At 35.8% G+C, this 17,884-nt stretch overlaps 5 protein-coding genes across 5 annotated transcripts; 2 read left to right on the top strand and 3 right to left on the bottom strand.

Annotated features, from left to right (window-relative positions):
• Nucleotides 1–31: 31 nt before the first annotated feature.
• On the bottom strand, nucleotides 32–1,033 carry LOC114516247 (spermatogenesis-associated protein 24-like). Its single transcript, XM_028535670.1, has 5 exons — nucleotides 920–1,033; nucleotides 738–800; nucleotides 516–646; nucleotides 353–423; nucleotides 32–270 (listed from the first exon to the last, which is right to left on the bottom strand). The coding sequence occupies exons 1-5, from the start codon at nucleotides 1,031–1,033 to the stop codon at nucleotides 62–64; spliced, it is 588 nt and encodes a 195-aa protein (XP_028391471.1). The 3' UTR covers nucleotides 32–61.
• Nucleotides 1,034–2,078: 1,045 nt separating this feature from the next.
• On the top strand, nucleotides 2,079–3,306 carry LOC114515927 (melanopsin-like). Its single transcript, XM_028535244.1, has one exon. It carries the CDS (start codon nucleotides 2,079–2,081, stop codon nucleotides 3,162–3,164), a length of 1,086 nt encoding a protein of 361 aa, XP_028391045.1. The 3' UTR covers nucleotides 3,165–3,306.
• Nucleotides 3,307–3,512: 206 nt separating this feature from the next.
• LOC114515726 (protein O-GlcNAcase-like) lies at nucleotides 3,513–8,574 on the bottom strand. Its single transcript, XM_028535009.1, has 15 exons — nucleotides 8,383–8,574; nucleotides 8,237–8,288; nucleotides 7,637–7,734; nucleotides 7,261–7,391; nucleotides 7,000–7,171; nucleotides 6,805–6,903; nucleotides 5,742–6,536; nucleotides 5,372–5,631; nucleotides 5,106–5,280; nucleotides 4,852–4,943; nucleotides 4,675–4,782; nucleotides 4,493–4,584; nucleotides 4,224–4,362; nucleotides 3,934–4,092; nucleotides 3,513–3,843 (listed from the first exon to the last, which is right to left on the bottom strand). Exons 1-15 carry the CDS (start codon nucleotides 8,486–8,488, stop codon nucleotides 3,649–3,651), a joined length of 2,673 nt encoding a protein of 890 aa, XP_028390810.1. The 5' UTR covers nucleotides 8,489–8,574; the 3' UTR covers nucleotides 3,513–3,648.
• A 489-nt stretch (nucleotides 8,575–9,063) lies between these two features.
• LOC114515926 lies at nucleotides 9,064–10,474 on the bottom strand. The gene is made up of 4 exons (XM_028535243.1): nucleotides 10,411–10,474; nucleotides 10,014–10,360; nucleotides 9,767–9,896; nucleotides 9,064–9,682 (listed from the first exon to the last, which is right to left on the bottom strand). Exons 1-4 carry the CDS (start codon nucleotides 10,472–10,474, stop codon nucleotides 9,231–9,233), a joined length of 993 nt encoding a protein of 330 aa, XP_028391044.1. The 3' UTR covers nucleotides 9,064–9,230.
• Nucleotides 10,475–14,425: 3,951 nt separating this feature from the next.
• LOC114515925 (coelenterazine h 2-monooxygenase-like) lies at nucleotides 14,426–15,328 on the top strand. Its single transcript, XM_028535242.1, has one exon. The coding sequence runs from the start codon at nucleotides 14,426–14,428 to the stop codon at nucleotides 15,326–15,328; it is 903 nt and encodes a 300-aa protein (XP_028391043.1).
• Nucleotides 15,329–17,884: the final 2,556 nt, after the last annotated feature.

Here is a 17,884-nt window from a genome sequence, read left to right as displayed (position 1 = left end):
AAATACTACATTTTATATTTAAAAACATTACAGCAACATTGATAGCCTATTCAATAATCATTTATCTTCTTGTTGTTCTCTTTTTTGGGGCAGATTTTTTTCCTTGTAAATGTTGTGCAACATATTGTTCTTGTTTTAACTCAATATCAAGATTAGCAACTAATTGTTTATGCATCTGTTTCTGTTTTGCAATTCTTGACCTCAAGTCCTTGATTTTTGCATCTTGAAAACTTAGACCATCATCTTTTTCACTGCAAAGTCCTTCCATTTCTGCAAGGATTATTAAAAAAGTTAGCATTTTATCCTAATTAAAATTCAAACTGACAAGAATTCCAGCAACTTAAAAAATCACCTAAACACTTGTTGTACAGCTCATCATTTTTTTGAGCTTCACCAATAGCCTTTGACTTCAACTTCTGAAATCTGAAATAGTATCATTCACAATGCTCATGAGAGTTTTTAAATAATGGCTGAAGGGTAAGTAATAATATAAAAATCAAAACTAAAAGTATTACGCATTTTCAAATGTTTTTTTTTCACGCTCTAACTGGCTCTTTAACATGTTTATTTGCCCTTCTGCAAATTGTAATTTCTCAGTTTCCTCAGCAAGCTTTGTCTTTGTCCTCATGTGTTCTAATCGTTCTTCCTATAATTTATGTATCTAGTTGAGGCACTTCACATTTTATAAAACACTACCATAAGCTCTTTTTTTCGAAATGCAAAATAAAAAAACTTACATCCAACTGGGCTACAATGGCTTGGTAGTCTTCTCTGGGAATTGTGGCATCTTTTTGCTTCAACTTGGAAGAATAAAATTCGTGAATAAATAAGAAAGTTTAAATATTATGTGAAATAATATAATATAAAATGAGCATATTTGTAGCGTTTAATGGATATCAAACAGTGAAATATTGCTCACCATACATTGTAGCTTTACAATTGCAGTGTTTTGTGTTCTCACTAAATCTTGTAGTTGTCTGTTAACGACGATATGCGAAGGACTTTGAGAAACCCGCTCCTGGTCATCCGCCATTTTGAATATCCCGCCATTGAGGATAAACTGTACTGTCATAAAATGAATAAACTGGACTGTCATATCAAACCACGCCTACAAAAAAGACGGAAACGCTCTATATAGATTTATCTTCTTTGACAAACATTTAATTTAGTAAAACAAAAACATATAATTTATACAAGGCCAGCCCAACAACGCCTTAAATAACGCCTCTACAAGCATTCTTATGAAGATCGAGTCTCTTCAAAACTGTTCCTTAAAAATAGTAAAGTATATTAATTAAAGCAATATCTTAAAAGCTTTATATTTCTCATAGGAACACCGGTGTTGGAAAATATGCTAAAACTCGGCTGCGTCTTGATAAAAACCAAAGAAACCGACGGTCAACATAAATAATTCATTTCGTCAAGTAATAATTCAAGATAGCACTCTAGACAGTTTATATTATTCATATATTTTTTAAAAATACTACAATTGTTTTTCACTTTGTTTAAAACATGTAAAAATGATCAAATCGTGTCTGAAATTTTATGTGGGATACTCTCATATGTTTTCTCGTTTCATGTTTACTTTTGTTTTTTATATTACTCTATAATTGTAGACATGGCTGCGAGATAAAGGTTGCGTGTAAATGTTCTGAGATCTTTGCGTTGACAGATGAAAATATGTCTACTTTTTGAAATCAATGTTTCATGGTTTTCTCCTTCATTCCAAAAAATAGGGAAGCAATATTTGTACTCAAGATAATTCCATCTTGTCAGTTCAATAAAGTATTTAACAAATGCATTAACAACGCATTAGAGACGCGCATTAAAAGTTATCTCCTTAAGCGAAGCGATATTCCAAGTCCTATTCTCCTAGTTAAAAAAAAGTTATATTTTGAAAAAAAAAAAGCGAACACAATTTGCATTAAAGATATATGCTGGTCTTAATTTACTGTTCATCATCGTCATTTTGTGTGTCTAGATGTTATCTGACACTTTGAAGTGTAAAGCGACTGGAAACAGCTGCTTGGCTCTTGTGTATATGCAAACTACACGTAAGGAGCTTGGGGAGTTTTCAAATGTCGTTCTTTGAAGAAGACGACGTGGAATTCCGGGCAGTGTTTTTCACGCTGCTCTTGTTGGTGTTCATCGTAGGATTAATTGGTAACGCTACAGTGTGTCACACGTATCGTAAAAATTCTTTGGTGCAAACTGTAACTAACCTAATCATTATTAACACGGCAATAACAGCAATATTTCACTGTCTTTTTAATATTCCTTTGTCATTAATCTACCTCGCCCTGGATGATGAATTACCTGCAGGAGCGTGTAAAGCAAATGGCTTTATGAACTCAATTTGTTTGTTTGAGTCAATGTTCTCGTTACTCGTTCTCAGTTGTAGCCGTTACTGGTGCATACTACGACCGACCACCTTCCAAGCAATCTTCAGTAAAAGACATACTTTGTTTCTGTTGTGCATCACATGGCTGCTCGCGATTGCTCTTTCTTCAGCGCCGTTGATGGGCTGGTCACAGTTTCTTGAAAGTAAAGGTAAAATGATGTGTGTATCCATGTGGCGTAACTCTCTTTCCTACACGATATTCATCACCCTAACTGTTTTCATAATCCCAAGTTTTGCAATCATCGGGATCTACTACAAGATCTACAAACACATAAGATCGCATGAAAGAATGTTAAAACTGTACAGAATTGTGTGTATCAGCCAAGTGTATACTCCAAGACGGAAAAACTACTCTAAATCTTTGTTTAAAGATTATCAGGTCACAAAACTTATATGGACATTGTTTATTATATTTGTGGCCTCCTGGTTCCCATATTTTGGCGTAAACCTAATCTTTGAATCTATACAAAGTGCTATACCACAAGGCGTGGACGCCTTTTTAACTTTGACAACGATTTTGAATACGACATGCAGCCCTATCATATACGGTTTAGTTAACAGACAATTTCGAAAAGGATTCTGGGAGAATATTTGTTGTTGGAAGCCAAGAAATGTTTCGCACGGCCCAAGACGTCGATGGAACAGAAACTACGATTCAACCGACATGAGATCAAGTTTTAGAACATATCAACAAACAAGTCGCGCTCATTTTCATGAATTGAATGCAAATGATGTTGCAGCTGTTTGTGTTACAGCTGTGTAGTTTAGTATCCTGATATTTCATATCTGGCATCTCTCGCCTGCACCTCGGGTGTCAGCCTCGCGAGTGGACTAATGTATACCAGAAGCGCGCGCATCTCGAGGGAACGCATGCGCAAATTAGAAAAACAAACTAGTATTGAACTAGACTGAAAATTCTTTACTACAGTCTGATGTAAATCGCGTTCTACACGTGCGAAAACTGCTTAGAGAACTAGTCGAATAAAATACAATAGTCGAATTAAATAAAATAGCAATGTTTTTCAAATCCACATATAACTTACTGTATATGCCGAGCCTCATGAATGGAACCGACCAGTTTAAAATTCTGTTGATCAATAACTCTGCTGTATGACAGCAAATAATGATTATTCAAGGTCACTATATTGCAATACAATTTCGAACTTCAAACTTCCTGTTTGTCAAACTATATTCACATTAGTTCTATGTCAAAAAATTGCTAACTAAATCAGTCTCGTGCAACTAGATTAGATTGTTCTTCCTAACACCACAATATCTTCAGGAATATTTTTCAACGAGGGAACGTCAGCAAAACCCAATCCAGAATAAAAGTCTAAAGCATCCCTGTTCGTACTTGCAATTTCAACATAAACTCCACGACAACCTTCAGATTTCAAAACGGACAAGATGCAGGCCAAGAGACGTTTACCAATACCAAGACTCTAGAAAATAAATAAGATAGTTTTATATGAGAAATCTCTCTCTTTTTCAGAAATCTTTCCTCTCAATGGTCATATACACCATGTACTTACATGTGCTCGTGACAAGAGATCAATTCTCACAAGGGCAGGATATTTGTTATATAATTCATCAGGTAGAAATGTAGAAGGGTTGTGAAAACTGTCAGCTATTTGTTCCGAATAAAGAAATTCACTTGGATCACCGCTGGGTTTACTGTACTTTTCACACATCTAAACAAAAGATAATAAACTTAAACCCCATCTTCATTATTTCTACTAAACTACTTGATTTAAAATTAAACCGAATTGGTCTTTTAAAGCCCCTCAAGGAACTATTTATCACTAAACATCGCTGTCCTTACTTTTGGCAACCATTCGTCTTTATACTGATCATAAAAATTCCGTCCATCGGCGGCTGCCACACCATAACCACATAAACCAAACTTATCTTCAACTACAAAAACTGTCTCCGGACAAATACTCATGTACGGACCTATAAACCTGGAGAATGCAATAAATTATGGATCAAATTATAGTCTACTAGCAGATTACTTGCGCGTAATATATTTCAATTACCCAAGCATATTTGATATAAAGTTATAAGATAATATAAATTGATGAGGATTGTTACCTATCGCCGGCCATGTTTGGTTCGTTGGGAAACAAATCATGTCCGTCCTGACCATCATCACAAGTCGAGAGGCAAATGTCGTACAGCTCATCCTGGTGAGAGGATAATAAGCAACAAATAGGGATAAGTTAGGAAGCAAAGGAGAGTCGTACAGAAGAGTTTGGGATATTATAGGATCGTACCTTATCAGCAACAGTAAACGGTCGTATGGTATAAACACTCGATGTTGGAACCTGTGGAGCACCTTGGGTAAACAAATCACTTCCACCTTCCAACATTGGAAGCAGACGCTGAAATGTAACGAGAAATTGGTAAAAAGCACAAAGATGTATTGGAAATCTCAGGATATACAGCATTACCTGCATTTCACCACAAATTCCACCTCGAATTACCCAAGGTTCCGGGTCATCTGGAATAAACGATTTCTCTTTTCGTTTCTTTGTCTTGGAGTCTGCAAAACACACACGCTTCCTGATAAACACTTTGTTACCTTATTTGGCCTGAAATCCTCGCTCTTAGCAATCGTGAACCTTTCTCTACCTCCGAAGAACCCTGTGACTCAGCAGTAACGGTCATAGCTAGAATATCCCTCTATAAATTAATAAAAGCTTACCAAGCCAGTTCACAAAAGAGTCAAGCAAAAGCACAACTTCCTTCACATCCCAAACGTATGGAAATAAATCATAAAGAATTGCACGATTCGGTGTGTCAGAGAGACGAATGAACATCTGTGAAACATTTTCGACATAACCATGAAACAGCTTCGCTCGTTGCTTCCATTCTACGACCTATTTTTAAAAGAATTTGCAATCAGTCATCATAACGTAAATATATTTTAATTCACTCCGATTGTCATTCTCACAATGCCAGGGAACAAACCTTCTTAGCGCTCTCTGTGTCTGACAACTCATCTGACTTGATAGAATTTGCCTTCAACCATCGGAACTCATTAAGAATCTGGAGTGCTCTCTTGCCATGCTGATGAGGAAGATAAAAGAAATCAACCAATAAGAGAAGATCGTCGACAGTTAATCGAAATGGTAGTTCATGTTTCTGTTGTTCAGTTTCATCTTTAACTTCAGTTTTGGCTTCAACAACTTCCATCTCTTCACCAACACTTGCTTCTGCTGTTGGACCATCTAAAATAAAGGAGCTACAGAAATTACAAGAAGAAGAATACGGTTTTCTATGAACCTCGCATGGGAAATGGATTACTTGGAAAAAAAATCATAAAAAGATGCAACCTTACGTTCAGCTTCCATGTCTTTTTTAATTTTATTTCTACTTTTCTCCTTTGCTGCTTTGATTGGCGATGGCGTTGCCACGACTTTAACTGAGTCTGTAAGAATCGTGCTTGTTACGTCCGTCTTAGCCGGTATGCTTGATGTACTTTGAACAGGTGTAGAGTTGTTCACGACAGAAAATGCCCCGCTTTTGGCGTAGGTACTAAATATGACGCTTTTAGGATTACTAAATTCCTGCAGCCATTCTGTAACTGCAAGCTTTAAGGCTTCTTCAGGATCATAAGCTTTGAGAATTGTAATAGACTTTGGTAAAACTGGTTCAACAACTTCAGTATTTGTAGTGTTTGTTTCTACTTCTGTGTCAGTCTCCATACTAGAGTCTAATTTCTCGTCTTTTGAATCAACATCTAAGTCTTTGCTTTCTGTTTGGTTGTCATTTAAATTTGAATCAACAACAGACTCATCTTCCATTGGTTCAATAACATCCTTATTTTCCTTTGTATTAGAAGAATTCTCCTCATCGTCTTCACCATAAAAAGTCACATGAGCACTTCTGATCCAAGTTGCCAAAGTGTGTATTGCAATAAAGTTACTTTCAAATTCACAATTAGGGTTTGTAAGAATACCACGAAGATGTGTATATAAATGAATTGGACGACCGTCATAAGGTCCAAGAAATAATCGTCGCTGGTCGTAATCATTTGCATGTATATTGTCCCAAATGATTGGTTTACGTTTTAGAACATTTGTAACAACTCTGATTGAATGTGTTGTGATAACTTTTGAAACAACTTTTGGACCTGTTTGACAGCATTTTGAGTTCATTCAACATCAATATTATATAGAAATATAGGAAATAGATAGGAAATTTAAGAGAGGTGCTATTCAATAGAGGAGCATATTGGAGAGGGGTTGTCATATTAGAGAGAGGGTAAGGGGTGTCATATTAGAGAAGAGTGTGATATTACAGTGAGGGTGTTATCTTAGAGAGGGTGTTATCTTAGAGAGGAGGGTCATATTATGTGTTATATTAGACAGAAGGGTCATATCTGCAAGTGTCATACTGACCTGTCCACATGATATCAATGTCAGGATGAAGTTTATTTCCCAAAGTGGAAAGATATGATGATTTATCAACAGTTGGGACGGCTCGTGAGGCTGCATACTCTAAATGATACCAGGAAAATAACACATCAAATCCTCTGCGAAACAGTTCTTCAATGCTATCATTCATAGGACAAATACTTTATAGTTTTCACATACCTGTAGGGCAGACTAAAAAATATTTGGGTTTGTCCAAGAATTTAAACACATCATTTGTTACTGTAACTTGTGCATGAGCAAATGACTGAAAGGCGTGTTTGTCGGCAGGACGTATCTCTGGATCTATATCATCATAAAGCAAAGCAAATGCTATACAACCAAGATCTGCTATCTAAATGAAACAAAGGTAGATGAGAATATGAATTGAATGTGAAATACAAATTGAAATCCTTTGTCATAACTGCTGATGCAACAATGTACCTGTTTTATCTTTTTTTTCAAAGTGTCAACTTCCTTGGAACTTGAGAACACCATATCCAAGCCAGGTGATAATGCATATATAAAGACTATATTATGGTCTCTTGCACAACTTATTAATGACTTCAGGTTATCTTTAAGATAAAAATAAATGAAAACATCTATCAGTAAACAGGTTTAAGATTAGACTATCATATTTTACTAAGAAATAGGTTCTACTACTAGGTTCATAAGCAAATATTTTTGCACTCCAAATAAGTGTTGCCATTTGGCTGACCTCAAAAAGGCAGTTAGTCCATTGCGAAGTGAAGTAATACAGCACTTGCTGGATTAACTACCATTTGGTAACAAAATTGTTCATTAGTAATATGAACCATACCTAACTCCTCTGAGGTATATAGTTCCCTCCATAATGCTCGATGTTTAATATCATCTTTAGGTGCGTACAGGTAAAAATTTAACCCTAATTTCTTCAACCTAAAATGACAAAACATAATGCATTTTATTTCCTGCTTAGCAATGAGGAACTTATAGAATGTCTAGGTATTTTAAGTGTTCTTAACAATAGTGGATGCAATGAAAAACACTTCAAATCTGAGTTTATAGGTTGATGTAAACCAATTGTAGCCATGTAATCTAGCTTCTCTGGATCTTCTACTTCTTTACCAAGGAAGTTTTAACTTTTAATCTGGCCCGTTAATGGTCTATGCCAGGATTGCCAGACAAGTTTACTTTGCAGAAGGAAGAATCAGGCATTAATTAGCCAACCCAGTGGCCTACCATTGCCAAGAATTAATCAAATGTAGAATTTCTTACCGCAAAATGATGATTACCTTTGTTTTATCATAGATATTCAACATCCAACACTCGACAACAGGTAAGAATCAGGAACGATCTGACACTATGTCGTTTATTTATATATTATTAAAAACATATCCATTGTATCTTATTTCTATATAAATCAATAGTACTTTCTTACCTACTAAATAATTCCTTACGTTGATCAAATGTCCATGGCCTACCGTAAAACCCTGTTAAAAAACACCATTGAAAACAAGTCATACAAACAGCACATTGAACTCGATTTTATTCGTAAAATATTCCAAAATACTAGCTGGATTTTACCTTCAACAACGCCAGATATAAATTCACCGTCCTCTTCATTCCTATTCATTGATATTTTGTCTTCTCTACCGAATTTAAGACAACAGTTGCCTGGAATTGGCACCATAAATTGAAATATCTGGTCTAAAGTTTTTCCAAATGTCGGTCAAAATGGCTGAGAAGTCACAGTAAACACAGACGTCCACAGAACAAAGCTGATAGCCAATCAATGCGCAGAAATTTATCTGATTGACCAATCAAATTAAGAAATAAAAAAAGAACCCAAACATTGCAGAAAACCTGTTTTCCAAGATTTTTTTGTCAACTACGCAAAGTTTCTACTTTCATCCGATCGACTGGAAATCAATGATTAACATAAGTAAGTTCTGTTCGTTCTGGATCAAGTTTCATCAAGGCTTATTAAGTTACATCAAATTCAATCAACTCAGAACCAGATGATTCAGATCACAAACTCAGAACCAGGGTGCAGTAAACTGCTAGTAGCGAACTTTAGTTTTTCTTTTTGTTACCCTTTAGTTTTCCTCTTGTTGCCCTTTAGTTGTCCTTTTGGTGTAAGGAGGACTAAGCTAAGAAAGTCTAATCAGAAATTCACTCCTCCTGCACACAAGTAAAGCGTATTTACCTAGCATACAAGACAGCAATAACAACCTTTGTAATATATATGCTATACTTACAAATGTATGACTAAAAATTATTGTTTGCCATGCTAAAGATTATTAGCCAAGCTTGTTTTAATTACCTTTTCTTTATTTACTTTCAACTCACAGATAAATTAAAATTTACAAGTAGGAACAACAGTTAAATAATTTATGTACAATGTATGAAAGTTTTTTCAGTTCATGACTTCATCACATTTTTTGGTCACAAAATGTCCCATTATATCCTGGCAAACACACACACTGACCTGTATAGCAACAACCACCCTCTTCACTACAGCTGGCACATTGATTCTCACCAGCCACTTTCATATAAAAAATAGAGTCAATGGTCTTGGCATAATTATACCAAAGAGGAGTTCCAAAATCCATATTTGATGCAAAGAAGAACTCTAAGTTTGCAATATCAGATCCAGGAGAAATTTGATTAACTTGGTCGGTCTCTTTGTTACGAGAAAATGAGATAGTTCTTGTATACAAAACTCTTGCTGATAAATATATAAATGTCCTTTTATTCTCTGCATTCTTGGCAAATTCCTGATAGACACCAGCTGCAACTTTGACTGGAGTACCTTGAAAATATGCTTGTGGAAACAGAAGTAATGGATACGTAAGATTGGGGTAGACTTCTGAAACAAGTGGACCTACACAACAAAGATTATTAATTAATGAAAATCATATCATCATTGTTTGGACCATAGAATTTAATCATGCAGTTAGTGACTTACGTTTCTCACAGCTTTCTCCAGAATATCCCTCCTTGCACTGACATGTCCCATCCAATCCACAAGAACCAAAATAACATGTTTTTGCACATGTTAAATTTGTGCACAATTCAGGAAACTCACAATGATCAACCTTACATTGAGAAAAATTCATGAATCAATCTTACATTATAGAGCTAATCTGAACTATAACTGAACCATAGCATGACTATCACACACATATTTTAGAGAAAAATTAACAGTTCCTAACCTTGACTGAGAATTCTTGATCCCAATGCAGCCATTGAGTATAAAAAATTCCTTCTCCAATCCTCACATGGTCAAACATGTAATAATGCAGACTAGAGATATTACTAACATTTGATACAGATGCTGTCCACCTGTTTCCTGAAGGGCAACATGCTTGAAATGTTAGTTTCCAGCCTGGTAAGACAAGAAGCGAGCGAAACACAAATTCTTGAATAGCATTTGGCAGAGTCTGTGCCCAAACACGATATTCACCAGGTCTTGATCTATGAATGATTCCTTCAGTTTCATTGTTGTAGTTATCTCCAGCAAATAAGACCAATGGAAATTCTTTGGTCGGTTGTGGAATTCCTGGAAGATTGAATATCAGGTTCAAATTTCAATTAGGGACTTCTAATTACCATAATAGTGTACATTACAGTTGATATCCACTCTTGTAAACATTGAAAAGATCTCAAAACACATACTGAATGGGCTGGTTGAACGCTTTGCTCGATGATGACCATTCCCTTCAGATTCAGACGCAATACATCTTCCCTGTAGTTATTCACAACAGTCAAGGCCGGTATAGCCAAGTATAAAAAGCCAACATGATCATTAACACTTTCACAAAAACTTATTCAACTAACTTACGTATTGCGAGTGGAACACTACTTCAAAAGCAAAGAAAAGGACAGCAAAAATACATAACTTCATCTTTCAAATCTTGACAGTTTATAAGTAAACTTAATGCAGAATTATTTTCATAAAATGCCTGTCCCAAAAACAGTTTCCTTAACAACCAACTTTAGCCTGCACACAGGCACGAAAAACAAGGCACGACGCAAATAAGGAGGAATATGTGGGTGGATATGACGCATTTTGGGTTAATCAAGGGGTTAATTAGGGTGTAATCTATTACGAAGCTATTAGCCAATCTTAGCAACATGTTACCAACATTCATTGCCATTCTCTACAATCACATTACGTTTTAGACACACTTTAGTCTCGTGTAGGCTTCTGGCTTCCTGCCATTAACTCGGCCATAATATGCTTAGTAACAAATTTCAAAGACTTGTCCGGAATGTGTTTTTTCCTTCAATAAAAAACCGCAAAACACGCAGAATGATGAAAATTTTTTGCATGAATAATATTATTTCAAAAATCTCTTTAACATAATAATAAACATGATTTTTAGTGTCAACACATAGCATGACACCCTTGTAAAACTTTGACCTTGAGTAACATTGGGGCATGAATCACTTTAGGGAAGCATTTGTGCCCTTGTAAAACATTGAAGTGGGGGGCAAGTTTCATATTTCTGCATTATTCGTGATCAAACAGGATGATAATCAAAATATCAGTTGAAAATATTTACAAAGATTTGAGAAATGACATGTAAATAAAACCTGCACTGATGGACTGTGGTTTATCTGACTCCGCAATATTTTTATATGCACAATGTTGCTCTTCTGGTCTTAAAAAAGACTATATAAGCACAATGAATGGTATGGAAAACAAATAAGTGCATATTGGGTAAAGCTAAACAATAGCAATGAAACGGACGCCCGGGCATGTGCAGCTTTGAACATAAGGATATTGAAGGGCACGTTTTATTTAAGGTTAAACGAAGATAATTAACTCAGCAAGTATGTGAAAATGTTCACACCAGGTGATAAAAAACAATCAAGTTTTTTTCATCCCCTCGATGACAGTTTGGGATATTTTCCTTGCTACATATACGCTCGTCTAGACATGATAGGAAATCTAATTATTTTGTTAGTCCTGCTGGTATAGCGAAACATTCTTGAAAAAAACAGACCGCTATTTCATGTGGCAATTTAAATTCCTATAAACACATACACAAAATTAACGTGTATCCATTTCTAGGCTTTATAGGGACTGCTGTGACAGTAGGTATTTCTTTCAGTTTCTTAGATCACGCGAGCTATATGCTGTCAGCATGCAACTTGTTGGAAACATTAAATCGCTGCAGTCTGCATCCATGCATCAGTTGTAAACGTTTGACATGATACTATTTTCAGCTATTTGCCCAGATTTTCTTACAGGCTATTGTCCATGTGTGTTTCATAGCATGTGTTCCCCCTACATGGGGCCATAATAGAGTTTCATATTGTCTAACCTAATTGCTATACATGTAAAAAAGTAAATTTACTGCCTTTGTGTTCTGTTTGTTGTAGATTGCCAGTAAGTAAAAACAGTCATTATATTTTCATATCACGCTCTGTACACGTGAACAAATATTTTTAAAAGAAAACATTAACGACTCCTTGACATTTAGTGTATTACTGTTGTTAAGATTCCATCATTCTTGGAAATTGCGCATTTGAAATTGGTTTCTTAGGTACACGGATAAGTTTCAAATGTTGTATGGATATAGATTTAACAATAGAGACTATAGCCTCAAGGCTAAAACAAGATTTCATGCAACATTAGACCAACTTTCTACTTAGATCAAAATCTTAATTGTCTTCTTGTTCGTGAGGAGATGCACGAGCTCGGACCTAAACTCACGTAAATAGAAGACTCCAATACGTCAGCACGCGTGTGTGTGTGTGGTGGGGTTGTCCAACGAATTTTAGCACAAACATCTTGCAACTATAAATATAAAAAAGATATAATTATATTTTGGAAAATGTAAAAGAGATGTTAAGTGCTAGAAACAAAGATATTTAGCAAAGTCTTCTGTATCATTGACGTCGTTATACATATTTATGACGTTTAAATTAGGCCAAGACTTGGAGTGGAACACTTTTCTAGCAAATGTCTTATGGAAGGTTTACACCCACATTATATAATTAGATACCTTAATTGACCATGCACTTCACCATGAATTATACCCGAGAATTTTATACAAGTAACAAGATCTGGCTTCAAAGCGGCATATTAAAAAAAATGTTTACCAGGCAATATACAAAGAGTTTAGAGTGATTCCAACTTAAGCTACATGCATACATATATATTTCATTTCAAAAGGGTTTGTCTCATATAGTACTAGAAACAAACAGCATAAGAAATAAACTTGAATGTAAGACTCATGTACAAACAGTGGATTTCCTTGACTGACATATATACGGGTGATCAGTATTATAGAATATTGTATAAGTGAATTCAAGAGATCGAATACACTTCAATATTGTTCTCCATGTACATCATTGAAATCTAACTCTAAGATTTCCAGATCCAGGCATGGTAAACGCTCGCTCTGGTTTTAAAAACTGATAGCTAATACAGGCAGCTATATAGACCGTCCAATTATATTACGTTCCCATAGACTTGCGGTTGGATTCTACAAACCAAGTACTTGTTAATTCCGGATAAGGCAAGTACAATCCTTGATCTATAATGAGCAATAAGGAAGTGGATCGGGCAATTAATGTGCAGAAATACCAGCTAAAAAATGACAAAATCGATCAGTATGATGACATTCATCAGTTGCGTAACAACACGTTCATCAAAGGCCAACAGTCAGTTTTATTTTATACTGCTTTCAGGAAGAGACATGTCTTTGTCTAAGTTCGGATAAGAACATGTCGCAAAGATTCATCTTTAGGGTAAATTACATTCCCTACGGGTCAAAGACCAGTGTTAGGCATCAACCGATACAAGTCAACCACAATGTGGCAGAGTCGTGACACTGCGCAAATTATCCTGCCCGAATAACTCTGAATCTAACAGAACTCTCAACAAAGAAATATGAACTGATAGTGTTTTTAATAAGGTTCATTGCTAGAGATGATATATAGACAATTCATACTATAGATATAGTTCCAAATACTGACTTAGTTAGAGAGACTTCATACAGCCTAAGAAAACTATTTAGCTTCTGGTCGCTATATAGACATGAGCAAACATGAAGTTATTTTTATTTTACTAAGAATGAATAACAATACGTCAAACGATTATTCTATTAAAATGGAATCTGTTAACTCAAATGCAAGCATGGTGTATTTTCATGTCGGACAATCAATAAACGCAGATGTTTCAACGTGCAAGACTGCGGCGTGTAGCAAATGGTTGAGGAAGGCAATACAGTGAATTTTTCTCAAATCACGGACCTGACGCGTGCGAAGATGTTTACATTTCCTAAGTACAAAGTCTATAGATAATCGCTGAAGCGATACATACGAAAGTGAACTTCAAAAAATGACTTGATTAGCAAACAATAGCCAGTCTCCTCGAGCGACCTTACTTGCCCCGAACATTTTTTAATATGGAGGTGTCCGTATCTCCGCCAATCAGAATTCCCGCCTGACCCGCGCGCATTTATAAGGAGCTCAACGGAGCTCTGCCCTATGTATTTTCTTACGACCTTGCGGGGGAAAGAACATGGGCTCTCTATTATCACTGACTGTCCAATGTCATACTTCTCTAAGACATTTTGTGAATCATGAGCGTCGGGACGATAGCAATCCAATGTCAGCAGATGAATGGCTTAGCAAATGTAAACAAATTCCAGTGTTGGATTCAACAATAAGCTACTATGACTCTGCTCCAGATACAGCTGGTAAAGAAGTTGTTGTATTCCTGCACGGGAATCCAACTTATTCCTACATCTGGAGGAATATTACTCCTCATATTGAAGAAAAATATCGTTGTCTTGCCCCAGATTTGATTGGTATGGGAGCGTCTGGTAAACTGCCTGAAAGTTCGTATAAATTCCAAGATCATTACAAGTACATTGAAGTTTGGATTGACGCGATGAAATTACCAACGAAGATCACCATCGTTTGCCATGACTGGGGTTCAGGAATAGCATTTCATTGGTGCCACATGCACCCAGAAAGAGTGAAATCACTTGTTCATGGAGAAAGCGTTGTGATGCCAGCAACTTCCTGGAAGCAATGGCCAATGATGCCGAAACTCATTTTCCAAAACCTGCGAGAAAAACCCGGCGAGAAATTGGTTTTGAAGAAAAATTTCTTCATTGAAAGACTCATTCCTGCGAACACTTTGAGGAAGTTACACAGAGTTGAAATGGACGCATATCGACAGCCTTTTCTCGAAAAAGGCGAAAGCAGGAGACCCATGGTCACTTGGCCAAAAGAGATTCCTTTCGAAAGCGAAGGACCGTATGATGTCCTGAAAATAGTGCAAGATTATGGTCGGTTCATGAAGCAAAGTGAAGGAATCCCAAAACTATTCATCGAAGCAGACCCTGGCGTATTCAGTAAAGCTATTGCGGAGACAGCTATGTCATGGCCAAACACCAGAACAGTTAAGGTAAAGGGTTTGCATTATTTACAAGAGGACTCGCCATACGAGATCGGTAAAGCCATAACGGAATTTTTAGAAGAAGTCCACCACACTAATTCATAAAAGATGTGAAGTTCTTATGATGCTACACTGAGAAATATGGTTCTTCGTCCCCGCGCTCTCTGAACAATGAGTTTCGAAGTCAGGAGTAAAGCGCATTTGTGCTGCAAGGATGAGGTGAATTCGAAAAAGGATTTACATTAGGTTAATAATGAGAATTACCTAGAATCTGTGCATGTTTTTCTCATAAATCATTCAAACTCGTCAGAATTTATATCTTTATAATGCATTCTAAGCAGTTATCAACGTTTAATTATAGACGCAAATAGATTTTTTTAATCGCTGGAAACCACTAGATCCAATAGCGAGTCGACGACTATGTAAATGTCGCAATTAACATTCCAATGTAGCAAGGCTTTATTCGATATCATTATATACAGACATAGTTGAACTGTAATATAACTACCAAATTACGAATACCTTGTTTTAGTCTTGAAAATATACAGGAATTTGTTCTTTAATAATTGAATTATTAAAAACTTGTGATCGTTCTGACAATTATATGATAATTGTGGCTATGAATCAAGTATAGTATCCTTGCTCCATTTCAACACGATTTCTACAATTCCTGGTCAGCTCAAACTCGTTATTTTATTTCGATCACAGTTAATGAAATTATCCGGCTATTGACCCTCAAATATGGGTTTGCATGAAAACCAGTGGTTTACTTTCGATTGTTTCCTGATGAACAAAGATAAGTGAATTAGGCACTTGAGTTAATCTTGCAATATCATGAACAACGTCTTCTTGTTATGAAAGAGCTGTAAAGCTTTGTTGCACGAGCTCTCGCTGTTCGTATGTAAAACTCTTCAAACGCAAACCAAATGACCGAAACCGTTTTTAAATCCTTACTCTATTTTAAAAGGTAAAAGAAAAAATAGAAATCCTTCATATATACTTCAAAATAAACTTACATTCAATGAACATTTCTCCAAGGAAACCTATTAAATCATTAGTATATCATTCACTTCTTTGAAGAGATATTTAAAGCGAGTGGGTTTTTCAGACCTATTTTGGAAGGAATGAAGTGTTAAATTCCGATAGGTTACAATATTTTTAGCATTAGAAGAATGCATCACCATGAGCATTGTCCAGTGGCACTATTTAAGGAAAAGTCGGGCAACCAGGGGGTAAAAATGGTATAAAAATATGATTTGATAACTAAAGATGCTTGGTGTTGCGTGCATAAACTGTGAACCCCGGAAAACCGTTACGTACATAAAGATTGACTTTGCTAACGAAGTCTATCTTAGCGCAACAAAGAAACTCTTGAATTTTTTTGTTTTAAAACACGCAAAAATCAAGCGAAGTTACGAAAATTTCATCAAATAATTGCAGTAAATTGTTTTTAAATACTTAGGCTCAAAACCGTCTTCTGTTTCAATGGCTGGCCAACGTAGCAGCATGGTAGAAGACTGCTCTATTTATTGGTTCAAAAACTTGCACCTCAGTCTAGATATCATTTCAATCAATCACGATACTAAAGGTTGTGCTGTATTGCAGTGGAATATTGCCAGAAGTTTCAGAATAAAGACCCCAGAATAGACAGTTTTTATCTTACTTAATTGCTCTAAGTTTAGTCTCAGTAAATGCAAAATTTGTTGAGATTTCAATCAGATGTTTTTTTCTGTGAAGATCTGTTAAATTGTCATATTTGTCATCTTCAAGAGATAATTTGCTCTGTGGTTCTAAGAGTTTTGATTACTAGCACACATAGCAATGTCTGGATATTTTGTCTACTAAAATGAATTAATTATCAAACGGTGTCCATTTGCTGCCAATCCTGCCTTTGAAGTTTCGAAGTTTCCTACAACGTTAATTAACTAACAAAATATCAAACAGCAATATATCATATAACATATGAATCAGAATAACACTGATATCAGTTCAGCATATCTAGTCAGGCTTATCTTGTGAGGCTATCTCTCAATCAATAGCATATTATATATTGACCTCTTTTTTCACAGACCAAGTGCCTAATTAATTTGCATCACCCAGCATGTTGTATGGTCATACAAGGTGACTATGATAAAAGACAATTCATCAAGTGCTTGTTTCTCTCAGCCAGGTTGTTTATATTTACACAGTCATGCTCAACCAAATAAGGACAACATTATCATCGTTCAATATTTTTTCCTCTGGCTTATACACCATTATCACAAATTACGTATTAAAACACCCACACTAAGAGAGCAATTAGACTTACCATTATACTTGCAGGATGATGATCAATGTGATAAAAATTTCCTCTGTTTGTCCTCGCGACGTTTCAATATCCTCCGACCAGCTTTACTACGTTTCCTAGCAAGGAAACCATGTTTTCTCTTCCTTTGTAAATTATTTGCCTTGTATTCATTGCCGTATTGAACCCAACGTGTGATAGACCAAAATGGCGTTCGCGCACACGGTTGTTTCACAAAACTTTGTGATATATTTGGTAGAACACTCGTACCAAAAGACGCAAAACTTCTCACTAAAGCTATTTTATGAAATATCCAACTCATTTTGCTTTACAAACTTAAAAAGATCACTTTAAAACTGTTAACAAAATATATTTTG

The sequence above is a fragment of the Dendronephthya gigantea genome, unplaced genomic scaffold, assembly GCF_004324835.1.
Source record: "Dendronephthya gigantea isolate DGI-Jeju-01 unplaced genomic scaffold, DenGig_1.0 000005F, whole genome shotgun sequence".
In the NCBI taxonomy this organism is placed as follows: Eukaryota; Metazoa; Cnidaria; class Anthozoa; order Malacalcyonacea; family Nephtheidae; genus Dendronephthya; species Dendronephthya gigantea.
Note: the sequence above shows the minus strand (reverse complement) of the source record. Positions and strands in the feature narration are given on the sequence as shown.